The 16,203-nt window shown below is 35.2% G+C and overlaps 1 protein-coding gene across 1 annotated transcript in view; it reads left to right on the top strand.

Annotated features, from left to right (window-relative positions):
• LOC105493667 (CWF19 like cell cycle control factor 2) overlaps nucleotides 1-16,203 on the top strand; it is a 126,237-nt gene that overhangs the window by 88,909 nt on the left and 21,125 nt on the right. Inside the window, exons 13-14 of the mRNA XM_071075527.1 lie at nucleotides 2,328-2,540; nucleotides 7,325-7,441. Coding sequence (XP_070931628.1) covers nucleotides 2,328-2,540; nucleotides 7,325-7,441 — 330 coding nt within the window. The remainder of the gene's footprint in view (nucleotides 1-2,327; nucleotides 2,541-7,324; nucleotides 7,442-16,203) is intronic.

Here is a 16,203-nt window from a genome sequence, read left to right as displayed (position 1 = left end):
GTGGCAGTTTTCCAAAGATATTTCTGTTACTGATTTTTATTCCATTGTGTTCAGAGAACATACTTTAAGTTACTAGAATCTTTTTAAATTTATTGAGACTTGTGTTATGACCCAGAATGTCATCTGTCTTGGTTGATGTTCCATGTACACAAGAGAAGAACGTATGTTTTGCTGCTGTTGTCTGAAATTTCTGTTAATGTCAATTAAGTCAAGTTGGTTGATAGTGTGTTCGAGTCTTCTACGTAGCTATTGCTTTTCTGTTTGTGCTACCAATTACAGAGACTGAAGTATTTAAAATCGTGATTACAGTTGGAATTTATCTATTTGGCAGTTCTGTCAAGTTTGTTCTTACACATTTTGAAGCTCTGTTATTAGGTATATAAACTTTTGGATTGTTATGTCCTCTTAAAATTTTTCTTTCCAACTTACATAATCTACAGAATGTATCCTCTTGATGTTATGACTCCTTTATCAGGTGACCCTTTATCATTCATAATACTGTATGCTATGAAATCTACTTTGTTTGACATGTATAGAACTGCTCCATCTTCAAATCATTTAAAATGCTAAGATCCAAGCATCTTGCTATTGCTTTATGTTTGATGATAACACGTAGTTTTGTTTTTTTGTTGTTGTGTTTGTTTGTTTGTTTTTTGAGATGGAGTTTCACTCTTGTTGCCTAGTCTAGAGTGCAATGGTGCGATCTTGGCTCACTGCAGCCTCCACCTCCCTGGTTCAAACGATTCTCCTGCCTCAGCCTCCTGAGTAGCTGGGATTATAGGCATGCACCACCACACCCAGCTACTTTTGTATTTTTAGTAAAGACAGGATTTCACCTTGTTGGTCAGGCTGGTTTCGAACTCCTGGACTTCATGATCCACCCACCTCAGCCGCCCAAAGTGCTGGGATTACAGGTGTGAGCCACGGTGCCTGGCCTGTTCTGTTTTTAATACTTAGTGCTTTAATACTTCCATTACACTGAGTAATTTACATTATACTTAGTACTTTAGTACTTCTCTTACACTTAGTAGAACGCAGTGTAATGGAAAAAAAAAAGACAAGTTAATGAGTATGTTACAGTGTAGTCATCCTGAGATGGACAGCAGTACAAGTACACATTGGAGGGGCTTGCAAGACGGAGGAAGTTTATTTGATGGAAGTGACAGCTAACTCTTACAATAGTGTTGAAAAATTAGTAGAATTAAACCTCATGGGTTGACCCAGGAAGACACTTACTACAACTGATGAGACAGCCTGTCAGGAAATAAGGATGCCAAGGACAGAATAACTGTGCAATCATGTGCCAATGTAGCAGGTATACATAAATGTAAATGTGCTGTAATTCCTTATGGATGGCTGAGATAATGACATCTTTGCTTTCTGATAGTTCAATATACATGAACTTTGTTTCATGCACAAAAATATTAAAAATATTATATACAGTTACCTTACGGCTATGCATTTAAAGTACATAGGAAACATAAATGAACTTCATTTTAGACTTACGTCCCATCCCCATGATACCCTATTATATATATATGCAAATATTCCAAAATCAGAAAAAATTGGAAGTCTAAAACTCTTCTGGTCCCAAGCATTTTGGATAAGGGATACTCAGGCAGTATTGTTATAACCATTGTAAAATGAGGAAATAAGGCATAGAGCGAGCACAGAGAAATTAAATAATATGTTCAAGGTTATACATACAGGACTTAGAACTTTACCATGGTCATTTTGACTGTGGAATCTAAGCTTTAAACCATCATGACTTTTTGTATGTATGATTTAGTTGGCTTTCAAGTTCAAGAGTTTGAACTTCATTCTGTACACAGTATAGAACTCTCTAAGTACCTAAGGAGGCACATAAAATAAGGAAATAAAATTTGCATATTTGTGTTTTTGTATTTTGAAAGCCTCAGTCTGTCCATAGTTCATGTTAGGGGAGGTATGGAGAAGGTACCTGGAGATGTGGTTAAAAAAAAAAAAAGTTTCACATTCTATATAGTGTATACGTGAATTTTTAAAGTTACAGTTTTAACATCTCTGTGATTCAGTTTCCTCATCTATTAGTTGAAAATGCTAATGGTCCCCACATGAACAAGTCATACAGAATTGTATATAGTAAGTATTCAGTAAACTTTAGCTGTGGTGATGATGATGATAGATTGACTCTAGAAGATCAAACAAGTATCAATCATGTTTTTTCTTTTCCTTTAAATGTAAGAGTTTTATCATAGAACTTACAGATACAGATTTAGGATACTACAGTACAGTAAAATCCTAATCACTACCTTATACTCCCTGTTACTGTTATTTTGGTTTTTCAGTTTATGGGAAAAACAGATGGAGACTATTACACCCTGGATGACATGTTTGTCTCCAAAGCAGCTGAGAGAGAACGTCTTGGTGAAGAGGAAGAGAACCAACGGAAAAAGGCTATTGCTGAACATCGGAGTCTTGCTGCACAAATGGAAAAATGTCTGTATTGTTTTGACAGCTCTCAATTTCCCAAGCATCTTATTGTTGCAATAGGTGTTAAGGTAAGAAGTATTTATTATCCTTTGCTTACATTCTCATAGAACTTTTTTGTTTCTTCATAGAATAACTTGAAGAAGTTTATTATTTTGTTTGTTTTACTTGTTTATTGGGTCTTTCCCCTAATAATTTTTAAGCTCCGTGAAGACAGAGGTAACTTTGGTCTCCATTGTATACCAAGCATCTAGCCCTGGTGGTAGTACATAATAGTAATTCATTCCAATAAACACTTACTGATTTAATTCTATTATAATTTAATTCTTATCTAATATTATTAAAAAAATAATTTTTGTATACCTAATATATGCCATACCCTAATTAGTCACTGGGGAAAAGTTGAGAATCGGATAGACTTTTGGACCTTATGCCTGGGGAAATAAGGCAGTAAATAAAGTAATAATTGCCCTGATTTGAAATAATTAATCGTCATAAAGCAAGTAAAGTGAAGAAATGGGAGAAAATGATGGGGGTATTTTTTTCACAAGGTAGTCTGGAAGGCTTCTCTGAGGAACTTTAGTAAAGATGCATAAAATGGGAAGGACAAGTAACATGAAGATAAGAATGGATAATGTTTCAGGAAGGACCGTCAGTGAAAAACCCTGAGGAGAAAATGAGCTTGGCATTGACGGAGCAGAAAGAAGGCAGGAGTGGAGTCAGTGAGAAAAGTAGAAGACAGTGAATGAATGAATGAATGCTAGTTTCAGGAACGAATAGTTTGGGAAACATACATATACCTATTTATGTTGTTTATTGTACACTTACACGTACATACATATACCCCTTGTCATTAATATCTTTAGGTTGTTGAGGTGGTTAATTAATCAGTGTCCATTCTGGCTGCTTTTGATTTATTTTCTTATCTTTTTCTTCTCTTTTCCTTTATACTTAACAAAAAGATAAATGTCAAAATCCCATTCAAAATTAAATAATTTTTAAAAATCCATCTTAACTAATTACTTATATTTATTTTTCTAAGTTCCTTTCCCAACTTTCACATAAACGACATGGTTATAACTTAAATAAGAGTTATGTTCATTCTTTAATATTTTTGCCTGATTCTAGTCATCTACTTTTAATTTGATTTAGAAAAAGAAACAAAAGGCCGGGCGCGGTGGCTCAAGCCTGTAATCCCAGCACTTTGGGAGGCCGAGGTGGGTGGATCACGAGGTCAGGAGATCGAGACCATCCTGGCTAACATGGTGAAACCCCGTCTCTACTAAAAATACAAAAAACTAGCCGGTCGTGGTGGCGGGCGCCTGTAGTCCCAGCTACTCGGAGGCTGAGGCGGGAGAATGGCGTGAACCCGGGAGGTGGAGCTTGCAGTGAGCCGAGATCGCGCCACTGCACTCCAGCCTGGGCGACACAGCGAGACTCCGTCTCAAAAAAAAAAAAAAAAAAAAAAAAGAGAAACAAAAAAACTGCTAGGTAATTCATTCATTTACCAGGTATTTACTGAGTATCTAGTGTTTGTCAGCCTCTAGTACTAGGTACTAGAAATATAAATATGCCTACAACCTCCTCAAGTTGCTTACAGCTTTATGGGGAGCAGGCAGACATAACCAGATCAATTTTAATGCAGTGATATAAATGCAGGAGTGTCATGAGAACACGAAGGAGGAATATTTAAGTTACTGTGGGGTTATCAAGGAAGGCTTTCTGGAAGAAGTATGTCTTGTGCTACATTTTAATGGTGGAATAGGATACATTGCAGTATTTAGGAAGTACAGGACAACACAAGCAAAGACACTGAGGTGCACAACCACATGGTTCATTCTGGGAACTGCAAGCTGTCTGAAGTGGGTATTACCCTTACTGGATCTCAGACCTCAGGAGTGTAAAGACTTTATACATCAGACCTGAGAATTATCTAGTCTTCCATTTATACCTTTAAGTGGGGGAAGAGGAGATATACTAGCATTCATACATAAACAAACTACACCAAAATTTAGTGGCTTGAGACAGCATTTAAATCACTCTGTTTTGTATGGTCTGTTGTCTTCCAGTAGGCTAGCATAGGCTTCTTCACATGGGAGCTAGGCTCATTCCAACAGAATTAGCAGAAGTACACAAGGCCTCTTGAGGCATAGACTTGGAACTGACCACCATCATTTCTACCATGTTCTGTGATGTCCTTCATGAGTCATAAGGCCAGTTTGTAACTCCACCTCTTGATGGGAGGAGCTACAGAGTAACATCGTGAAGGGTTATATGAAGTAGTGAATAACTGGATGCATTTGTGCAATCTACTACAGAAGACTTTCAGAATTTTTGCTTACACTCTCTTAAAATGCTATAATAGCGATGTCTTTGTCTGAAATGTTCTGTTCATTTCATGACTACTGTTTTTAGACCACTAGCAAATTCACATTTTAACCCAAATATCTCCTACAATTCTAGTGCATGTATCCAACCTACTTTTGCACTTGGATATCTAATAAACATCTCAAACTTAGGTGAAATTCTAATACCCATCTCCACCTTTACCTTTAGCTAACACTAACCTTCCCATAGTCTTCCTCTTTCTAGTAAATGTCACTTTCATCCTCCAGTTGCTTGCATTAGACCTTGGAGTAATACTGAGTCCTTTACTTTCCCTCACTCCTTACTGTCCATTTCTAAATTCTGTTGGCTGTATTTCAAAATACATTCCTGTTCTGACCACATTTCATAATCTTTATTTCTACCACCCTGGCTAAAGTCGTCATCATTTATTACTGGACTCCTGTAATAGTTTCCTAATGGGTCTTTCTGCCTCTTTCCTTTGCCCTTTCTCTATGCAGTAGCAAGTGGTCTTTTTGACTTTAAGTCAACATTAGTCAGATCTGGCTTTCAGACCAAAGCCAGAATCCTTATTGTCGCCTATGAGGCCTGCAGGCCCAATTCTTTGTGTCACCTCACTGGCTGTCAGCCTTCCTCTCATCCTCTCAGCTTAGCCACACTGGCTGTCTGACAATCTGGAGAACACACTTGGTATGCATCCTCCTCATATGCTTTTCCCTTTGACTGGGGGTTTCTTCCTGTGTCTACTCTTCCTTCCTTCACATATATTCTCAAATATTACCCTAGTAGGTAACTTTAAAAGGGGGCTTCCTAACTTCTCCCTAGACACGATCTGTACCTTTTTCTGCTTTATTTTTTTAGTACCCCTTATCACCATCTGACATATTATACATTTTACTTTACATTTACATTGTTTGTCTTTCTTCTTTCATGTCTTAGTTTGGGCTACTATAAAAAAATTCCATAGACTGGATGGCTTATCAGCAACAGAAATTTATTGAAGCCAGTTTTGGAGGCTGGGAAGTCCAAGATCAAGGTGCTAGCAGGTTCAGTGTCTGGTGAGGTCCCACATCCTGGTTCACAGACAGCCATCTTATTGCTGTGTCATTACGTGGTGGAAGTGGCAAGCACGTTCCCTGGGGCCTCTTTATAAGGGAATTAATCCCATTCATGAGGACTCTGTCCTCATGACCTAATCACCTTCCAAAGTCCCCTACCTCCAAATATTATCACCTTGGGTGTTAAGGTTTAACATATACATTTTGGAGGCACACAGACATTCAATCTGTAGCACCCCATAAGCTCCTTATGGGTAGGGATTTGTGTCCCTGCTCATTGTTGATTCCCTAGCATGTAGAACACTGCCTGGCATGTAATTGGCCCTCAGTAATTATTGATCAGTCCATCGTAGCTCTGCTGTCTCTGTCAGATAAAAAAAGTATTGCTTTTTGTGTGTTCTAATTTATTTAGGTGTTATTTTATTTTCTCTTTTATGTTTCTATTATTGTTTTGAAAAACTGATTTTGATACCAATTTAGGTGATTTTTATGTTTATAATGCATTTAAAAATGAATTTTATTACAGCTCATTTGACCTATCGTTGACACTTGGACCTGGCTCTTTATCTCAGTGATTATGTAGAAAATTCAGTCATTTCTTTAAATATTTTATTTTCTAAATCTTGTAAGTTGTCTACAGACATATCCATGGCCCTTAATCTTTATTTCTTTTTCTTTTTTTTCATGAACATGTTTGTGAGGTTACTGTAATTTTAGGTAGATATCCATGTGCACTCGTACTTTGTTCTCAGCAAAGTTTTAAACATTTGAGTTATTCTATTAAATAAACAATGTCTGCTTTGCAAAATATTTCTAGCTAAAACCCAGCAAAATATAACAGAAATAAGAATAAGATCAAGCCCTTTGTAATGCTTTTGTTCTCTGTATACATACCGATTAACCTTTTTTTTTTTTTTTTTTTTAAAAAAAGACAGTTTGTATATAATGGAAAAATAGCACTAGTTTTTAGGTAATAGATGTTTGTAAATAAATAGCAGTAAGGTCATTCCAAGGTCATATTCTCTTCCTTTGAGCTCAGTTTATTCTCTTTTCTCAGCTAATCAGAGAAGGAAGGCCTGATAAACAGGCATCCGATAGACCATTACTAGGCCATGTGTCTTTTTGTTTTTGTGAAAATTGTTTTGTTTCAAGGATTTTCAAGTATCTAGCCCCTTCAGATTAAGGATATTGTGTCATTCATTCTGCTCTTCTTTGCCTAATCTTAATCCTTGTCTGATGTATAAGATCTGTGCTCTAAATTTTCAGTTTATTAAAAACCATCCTGATGCCTTTAAAAATATTAAATATCTTTAAAAATATTAACATTTACAAAAGCAATTCTTAAGTATTCTTCATTAAATATTCATCTTTTTTTTTCTACCAAGGGTTCATCTGTTACAACTGAGAATAAATAGCAGTAACATTTCACCTTTTGTACTTCTCCCCCATAGGTTTATTTATGTTTACCCAACGTACGGTCTCTTACGGAGGGACACTGCCTGATAGTCCCTTTGCAGCACCATAGAGCAGCTACTTTATTGGATGAAGACATCTGGGAGGAGATCCAGGTCAGCATGATAAATGTTCATTATCATTTTAAAACTCATGAGCAATTTTTGTAAATTATTGTGATACATTCCAATAGGTTTTATACCTTCATTTAATGATTTTAGTTTCTAAACTTAAACACGTGTGTTTTCATCGTTGTATCCATCTGTGGATCATGGTGTTTCCATCATTTTATTTCCTTGCGCGCTCCAGATTTTGAGACCTTTTATCTTCGAAATAAACTGGGACAAAGTAATAATTATTTTCACTTAAAAAATCAGCCTAAGATTTCGACACCTCTTTTGCGGCATGAAAGAATCATTCTTACCACAGTAAAGCCAGTAAATTGCAGCTAAAAGCAAAGACGTTTTCAGATAACGCAAATAAGTTTGAGGAGTCAGAGGTTTATATTTAGCAGTTGCCGTATTTTCCTGTGACAGAATTGGCCTTCTCTGCTGCTGTGTTTTTGTGGTGATTTTGTTACTAGCCTTAATTTCTGCTCTTTTTCCTTCATAATCTGGCCCAGCTTTTGGATTCACGGATTTGTTTTTGTGGCTGATGCTTTAAGAGAGTGAAAGGCACACCATGGGTGAAATTGTTGCTGAATTATTTCAAGACCTGATAATGACCAGGAAAGAAAGGAAGAAAACACTTTATTTTTTTAATGCCAGACAACTGAATAGGGGCTACAGGGAGCCTTAATTAGAAAATGTGAAAATTGTAAGTTAGCGCTGCACAAGAGACGACTGGTCTTTGCAGCATGCTGATAAGTATGTCAAAAGAAGAGATGTTTTGATGGCATTTGATGAAATTTAGTCTTGTATACCTTGTAATTTTAAAGTTTATGCTGTGAAAGTTAAAAGGGTAGATTGTTTTATTGCATCTGCAACCAGGCAAAAGTAAGAATATAAGTATTTTTGATGTGAAAGTTTGGGTTTTCCTAGCAGTGGATGCCAGTGCCAGTAGGTAATTTAAGGTGGAAAGTATGGGCATTCAGTTCTTAGAATTATTTTAGAACATTTCCAGGATGCCTTTTAAAAATGCATACATATAAAACTGATTTAACTTAGAGCAAAGTGCAGTACCAAAAATATTTTAAGAAATTAGGAATACAGTGTGTATGTTTTATATTTCTATAAGAAATCAAGCTGCTTGATGAAAACAGTTTAAGTGGATGAAGATTTTTATTCAATTTAACAGATATTGAGTACATGAATATCATATTTTAGGTGCTGTAAGAAATGAAGAGATCAAGTAGTTCATTAATTCTGCCAAAATATATGGTGTGTTTCTAGTATAGTTTACATTATAGTTTAGCAGATTTTGGAAGCCAAATATATTATGGAAAACTGGGAAAGAGGAAAAGCCAAATTGTTTTATGCAGATAATGGTGTCATAACTCCTTTTGTGTGAGAAAGGAAAATAATTGTTAGAAGTTATAAATTATTGTAGGCTAGTGAACTAATGAAATATTTGAATCCTAGCTTGAAGAAGTACAGTTTGCTGTTGTTGTTGTTGTTATTTTACTTTCAAAATATGTACAACTCAAATTAATTCTACTTTAGTGAATATCTTTGATTATTTACCTCTTTTATTGGATATATTAAAAAAAAATTTGACTTAGCACAAAATGTTGTTGCCAAATGTTGTAATGCAGGAGCCACTTCTTTCAAGTGGTTTTAAAAATCACTAGTATCTAGTAATATTTAAATGTCGTTTTAGACTTCCTATTTAATATAAAATGCAGAGATGTTTCAGCGTAGCATACTTGGCTAATCACACATTTTAAATAAGATCCAAATTGCTGGTTTTGTTAAATATATAGTGAAACTTGGTTCCCTCTAAATTTATTGTTACAATTTTTACAAATTTTCTTGAACATATGCTGTAATCAAACACTGTAAGCCCATTTAAAAATATCCCAAATTGGTAGGTGGGGATAAAGGAGGATCACTGATGCTTACATACAGTGAACTTCAATGTGGAGTGATATGTGGGGCCATTTCATTAGGAAACAGCCAATGTTAGTACCTTTAGATCTTTTTCTTGGGGCTATAGCCAGACCTTCAGAAAAGACTCTCAATCTCCTGTCATCTAAGCCTGCTTGCCAGTGTTCTGGGAGCTGAATTGGGGAAGAAGACTGGAGGTGGCAGTGTTGAACATGTATGGACATTAAGTAACCTTTCTGATAACACCCTTGTTTTCAGACTGTAAACTCTCAGCTGTGTCTGGTTTTCTAGCTCAGCTACTTTGTTTTACTTTTTCCAGAGGATAATCCTGTAGCATTCTGATGATGAGGAGGGGATCTGGCATGTTGATTGCTTTTTTAATAGGCTTTCCTCTAAGTCATCTGTTTTTAGCCATACCTTCACCTCCACTTCCATAAGTACTTGGTGCTGCCAACTCCTGAGCCTGTTGAAGGTTCTGCAGTGTCGCATGGGTTTCTTCTTTGCTGTCCCTGCTAACCTTCTTTCTCCTCCCCAAGGTATGAGCCAACTTTCTAGCATTTAAGTCAGTTCTTATGGAGTGATCTGATTTGTCGTTGCGTTTTCTCTCATTTCCTTTGTTCAAGTAGCTTATGCCTTTTAAACAATTGTTTAAATTCATTTTTGAGGTGTTACTCTGTGGAGAGAGTAATAAATGAGTTCTGTTCTATCGCATAACATTTACCTTGGGATAACTTGATAACTTTATATTTAAACATGTTATACTTTAAATTGTAGCATTAATATTCCAAAATCAGTCCTACATAACATTAATAGTTTTAAGGAGTACTTTAATTTTAATGTCAAAAGTATGTATTCATACGTACTTGATTTTTTTTATACTGTGGTGATACAAAAGGACCTGCAACATTCTGCAGTATAGTTTCCTTAAACTGATTATAAGAAATTGTAGTCTGGATGCATTGACTAAATGAGGAATGGGCAATTAGATGAATAATGGTAGGTTAGAAATGTGGAAAGTAGTGGTTACCCAAAGAATGAAGTGTTTTTTGCTAGGAATATGGGAGTTTCATGTCATCTCCATAACATGGAAACTCTATGTCTCTCTTAAATATAAAACAGTTGATTTATCTTATGATATGGAACTACAAAAAATTCCCCATTGTTTAGTTGTTACATAACTTTTTAAAAAATGAATATTTTTGTATAGCGTTTTTCTTATTGAGTATGGAGAACATCATGCTTTTGGTAGAGTTGATCAAACTCAAATTATTCCATTAAACTCGTATTTGTAAATTAAAATGTTCTATATATATGTATGTGTATAGAGAGAGAGAGAAAGAGGAGAAGTACTTAAATGTGTGTGTATCCTCCTTGGAGCTATTAGTATGAGGTTTATATATTTTATAATACAGAACCATTCTTGCAACACTAATTTAGTATTTTTTCAGTTTTTGTTTATAATTCATGACATTTTGAGTCTGCCTTCTTCGCTGTTCTCCAGATAAATCTAGAACAGTCATCCAATAATTAAGCCAGAAAGGGAGTATGAACAAACATGAAGTAAGGATGTTTGTGAGGTAATTTTTGGATTATTTAAACATGTATTATTATTGCTGTTGCTTTCTATGTACATCTTTTCTTTGAAAAAGTTTGGGTTACAAATATATAGTTCCACTCTGTTAACAATTTTCCTTTTTCTAGTATATAAGGTTATCTTCTCACTCTAGGACTAGATATTGAAATAAGTAACAATAAAGTTTTTTTAATAAATAAAAGTTTGTAAGCATAGTAACAAGTAACAAAATAGAGACAATCTGAAAAGCTGTCGTAATACCAAATTTGTATTTTTTCCTATTTGATTCTGTTTTTTAGTTTTTTTGTGTGCAAGTAACACTAGGCATGTGAAGGTATCGATGAGTGGAAACCATGTGGGGAGGAGACACAAGGCATGCCTCCTCTTCCCAGTCAGGATAGTATCAGTGGAAGCCTAATGGGAACCTAGAACTCACATCTGCTACCCAGCAGTAATGAGTCGCCTCTGCCATTTTTGAGTGTCAACAGAGGCCAAGTTGGGAACCTGAACTTCCATCCCCATATGGCAGTAATGAGGTAGTATCTCTCTTTCTTCTGATGGAGCAGTATTAGGAAAAGCCGTATAAAATGGAAAATTTAAACAAGATCCAGTCTCTTAATTCTCAAAATGTTCAGATTTCAATTGAAAATTACTTATAGAGACAATCTCAACTAGGATGGAAAAGGTAATCAGTAGACACCAACACCAAGATAACAGAGACATCCTAATTATCTGACAAAGATTTTAAAGCAGCCCTCATAAAAATGCTTCAACAAGCAATTAGGAAAATACAACAAACGCTATAAGGAAAATACGATTTGAATGACAGCATATTTCTCACTAGAAACCATGGAGGCCAGAAGGAAGTAACACATTTCTCAAGTGCTGAAAGAAAATAACTGTCAAGCAAGAATTCTGTTTCTAGTGAAAATATCCTTCAGGAATATGGGAGAAAATCAAGACATTGTTAGGTGATGGAAAGAGAAATTGTCATCAGCAGAGCTATCCTAAAAGAATAGCTAAAGGAAGTTCTTTAATCTGAGAGGAAATGATAAAAGAAAAAATGCTGGAAAATCAGGAAGGAGGAAAGAAGTTTTGACTAAAGAAGAGGAGAAGCTAATATGATAGAAGCAGAGACTGAAATGTTGCAGCCACTAGCCAAGAAATGCTGGCAGCCCCCAGAAACTTTTTTTGAGATGGAGTCTTACTCTCACCCAAGCTGGAGGGCAGTAGCATGATCTTGGCTCACTGCAACCTCTGCCTTCTGGGTTCAAGTGATTCTTGTGCCTCAGCTTCCTGAGTAGCTGGCATTACAGGCATGCATCACCACACCTGGCTAATTTTTGTATTTTTTGTAGAGACGGGGTTTCACCATGTTGTCCAGGCTGGTCTTGAACTCCTGACCTCAGGTGATAAGCCTGCCTTGGCCTCCCAAACTGCTGGGATTACAAGCGTGAACCACAGCGCCTGGTGTCTCATGTGTTTCCAAATGTATGTAGAGAAAGTATTTAAGACAATTCTAACTGAGGGAGAGTAAAGGGACATAAAGGGAAGTAAGGTGTCTGTATTTTATTTGCATTGGTAAAGTGGCCCCAGTAGACTGCAATTAAATATATATGTATGTATATGTAATGCCTTAAAGCAACTCTTAGAACCACTTTAAAAACTGTACAAATTGACAGACTGTGAAACACTACTGATAAATCAAAATGGAATTCTAAAAATGTTCAAGTAACCATCAGAAGGCAGGAGAAAGGAACCAGAAAAACAATAGAAAGAACAAACAGAAAACAAAAAAATAAAAGTAGAATATCTCTACTATATCAATAAACAGTATGTCAGTTAAAAGATAGTTTGGTAGAGGGGATTTCATAGCTCAACTATATGCTGTCTGCAAGAACTCATTTCAAATGTAATAATACCACAAGTAGAATAATATAAAAGGATGGAAATATATATATTATGCAGCCATTAATGAAAACAAAGCATTTATGCCAGATAGAGTAGACTTTAGAGCAGAGGAAATTACCAAAGAAGAGAGAGACATTACATAATGGTGAAAGGGTCAATCCACCAAGAAGACATAGCAGTCCTAAATGTGCATACGCCAACACTGAGGCACAAAATGTGTAAAACAAAACTGAATGAACTGAAAGAAAAAAATGGACAAATTCATAATTATTGTTAGAGACTTCAGCACCTCCCCCCATTTTAACAATTGATGCAACAACCAGACTGGAAATCATCAAGGATATAAAAGAACTTAAAAATGCCATTGCATGAGTTTCCTGTTGTTGCTGTAACAAATTACCACAGAGTTAGTGCCTTAAAACTATAGAAGTGTATTTTCTTATGGTTCTGGAGGTCAGTTTCCAAATGAGTCTTACGGGGCTAAAATCAAGGTATCGACTAGACTGGTTCCTTCTGGAGACTCTGGAAGAGAATCTATTCCTTACCTCTTCTAGTTTCTAGGGGATGGCAGCATTTCTTGGCTTGTGGCTGCATCATTTCAGTCTCTGCTTCTGTCATCATATTGCCTTCTCCTCTTCTTTAGTCACAACTTGCTCTGCCTCCCTCTTATAAAGAAACTTTTAATTACATTTAAGATATACCCAGGCAATCCAGGATAATCTTCCTGTCTCAAGATTCTTAATTATATCTGAAAAATCTCTTATGCCTTATATGGTAATGTTGTTAGGTTCTTGGAAATAGGACCTGGATATCTTTGGGGGCCATTAGTCAGCCTACTATAACCATCAGTCAGCAGGATTTAATCAATATTTGTATAACACTCCACTCAACAATATTAGAAAACATTTTTTTTCAGAGCATAGACTCTTATCTTGCCACAAAACTAACCTCAACAAATTTAAAACAATTGAAATCATACAGAGTGCATTCTCTAACCACAGTGGAATCAAACTAGAAATTAATAACAGAATGATAATAGAAAATTTTCCAAATACTTGGAAATTAAATAATACATTTCAATAGAGCTTAAAAAGAAGTTTCAGGAGAAATTTAAAAAAATAATAATCGAATTGAATTACAGTGAAATTACAACATGTTAAGATTTATGAGGCACAGCTAAGTGAGTGCCAAGAGAGAAATTCATAGCACTAAGTAGTTATAGAAAAGAGGAAAAACCTTCACCTCAAGAACCTGGAAAAAGGAGAGCAAAGTATATCCAAAGCAAGCAAAAGGACAGAAATAATAAAGATAAGAGCAGAAATCAATGAAATTGAAAATAGAAAAATCATAGAGAAAATCAATGAAATGAAAGTTGGGGTTTTAAAAAAGATAATAAACTTCCAGCAAGACCAACAAAGAAAAAAAATTGAGAAAAAACAATTTACCAATATCAGAAATAAAACAGTATTAGTATAGATTTTCATCAAAAAGATAATAAGGGAATAATATGAACAACTCTGGATGTAATGGATCATTTCCTTGAAATGCAAACGGTTACAACACACTCAATATGAAATGGACAATTTGAACAATGTTTTAACTAATAAGAGAGTGGACTTCATAATGTAAAACTTCTAAAAAATTAAATCTCCAAACCCAGATGGTTTCATTGGAGAATTTTATGAAACTTTTAAAGAATTGACACCAATTTTATATAATTTCTTGAGGAAAGAACACTTTCCAATTCATTCGTATTGGGAGTTTGTATTATCCTGATACCATCAGTTAGTGTTATCCTCATAGCACAAGACAGTTAAATAAAATAACTACAGCTCAATATCCTTTGTGAATAGAGGTGTAAACATTATTAACAAAATACTAGCAAATAGAGTTTGGCAATATATAAAAACAATAACACACTATGTCCAAGTGGGGCTTATACCACGTATGCAAGACTGGTTCAATATTAGGTAATAAATCATTATAATCCACCATGTTCATATCAATCAGTGAAGAAGAAGCAGCATTTTATGAAATTCCTACTCATTTATGATAAAAACTCTCAGAATCAAAGATTAAAGACTGCCTGAAGGAAGCTTATCTAAAGCTTATTCTCTCCATAAGGCACATCACATCACAGTGTTGTGTTAAGGAACACCAAATGGTACTTCATTAATGTGCTTAGGGTCCAGTTTGAATAGAGAAATCAACAACAAAAAGCACAAATATGTGGAAATATGGCACTAAATAGACCCTGAAGAGCACATGTGTTTACGTTGAGAATTGAAACAGGGCAGACCATTGCTTTGTTCAACTTTGGTTGGGAATGTGTATGTCAGGTGACTCAGCTGTTTCACCACTCTGCAGTTGCCTGTGAAAGATCTCAAAAATGACATGAGAATTGATTTGGAAGGCAAATTTGTAAATATGGAATCCACAAGTACTGAGGATGGACTAAGGTACAAATCTAACAAAACATGTCCATGTTTTGTATGCTACAAACTACAAAACACTGATAAGAGAAATTTCAAAAATAAAGTAAATGTAGATATACCATGTTTATGGATTAGGAGAGTCAACATAGTAAAGATGACAGTCTTTCTCAAATTAATATACTAGTTTAACACAATTTTTATCAAAATCCCAGCAAGATTTTTTATAGGTATAGATAGAATTATTGTAAACTTTATATGGAAAGGCAAAGGAATCAAAATAGTGAAAACGATTTTGAACAAGAAGAATAAAGTTGCAAGAATCAGCCTTACCTGATTACTGGAGATATATAATAAGCAAGATTATTACATATCTACAGTAATCAAGATTATGTGATACTGGTGGAGGGATAGACATATAGATTAATTAAACCAAATAGAGAACCCGGAAATAGACACAACCAAATATTCTTAACTGAATTTGACAAAGGTGCAAAAGCAATTCAGTGGAAAAGGGATAGCCTTTTCAGTAAATGGTGCTGGAGCAATTGGACATGCATAGCAAAAACTGAGTATCAGCTTAAACCTCATACCTTATATAAATATTAACTCAAAACGGAACACAACCCTCCGTTGTATAGTGGAGCACAGCACTCCAGTGTAAAGTGCAAAACTATAAAACTTTTGGGGAAAAAACAAGATAAAGTTGTCAAGATCTTGGGTACACAGAGTTCTTTGACTTGACACCAAAAGTATAATCCATGGAAACAAAAATTGATAAATTGAGCTTTGTCAAATTAAAAACTTTTGTTCTGCAAAATACTCTGATATGAAGATGAAAAGACAAATTATAGATTAGGAGAAAATATTTGCAAACCACATACCTGATAATGGATTTGTATATAGAATATGTAAAG

This window comes from Macaca nemestrina, chromosome 12 (assembly GCF_043159975.1).
Source record: "Macaca nemestrina isolate mMacNem1 chromosome 12, mMacNem.hap1, whole genome shotgun sequence".
NCBI lineage: Eukaryota > Metazoa > Chordata > Mammalia > Primates > Cercopithecidae > Macaca > Macaca nemestrina.
The sequence above is the reverse complement of the archived record's forward strand: the minus strand, read 5'-3'. Positions and strand labels throughout refer to the sequence as shown.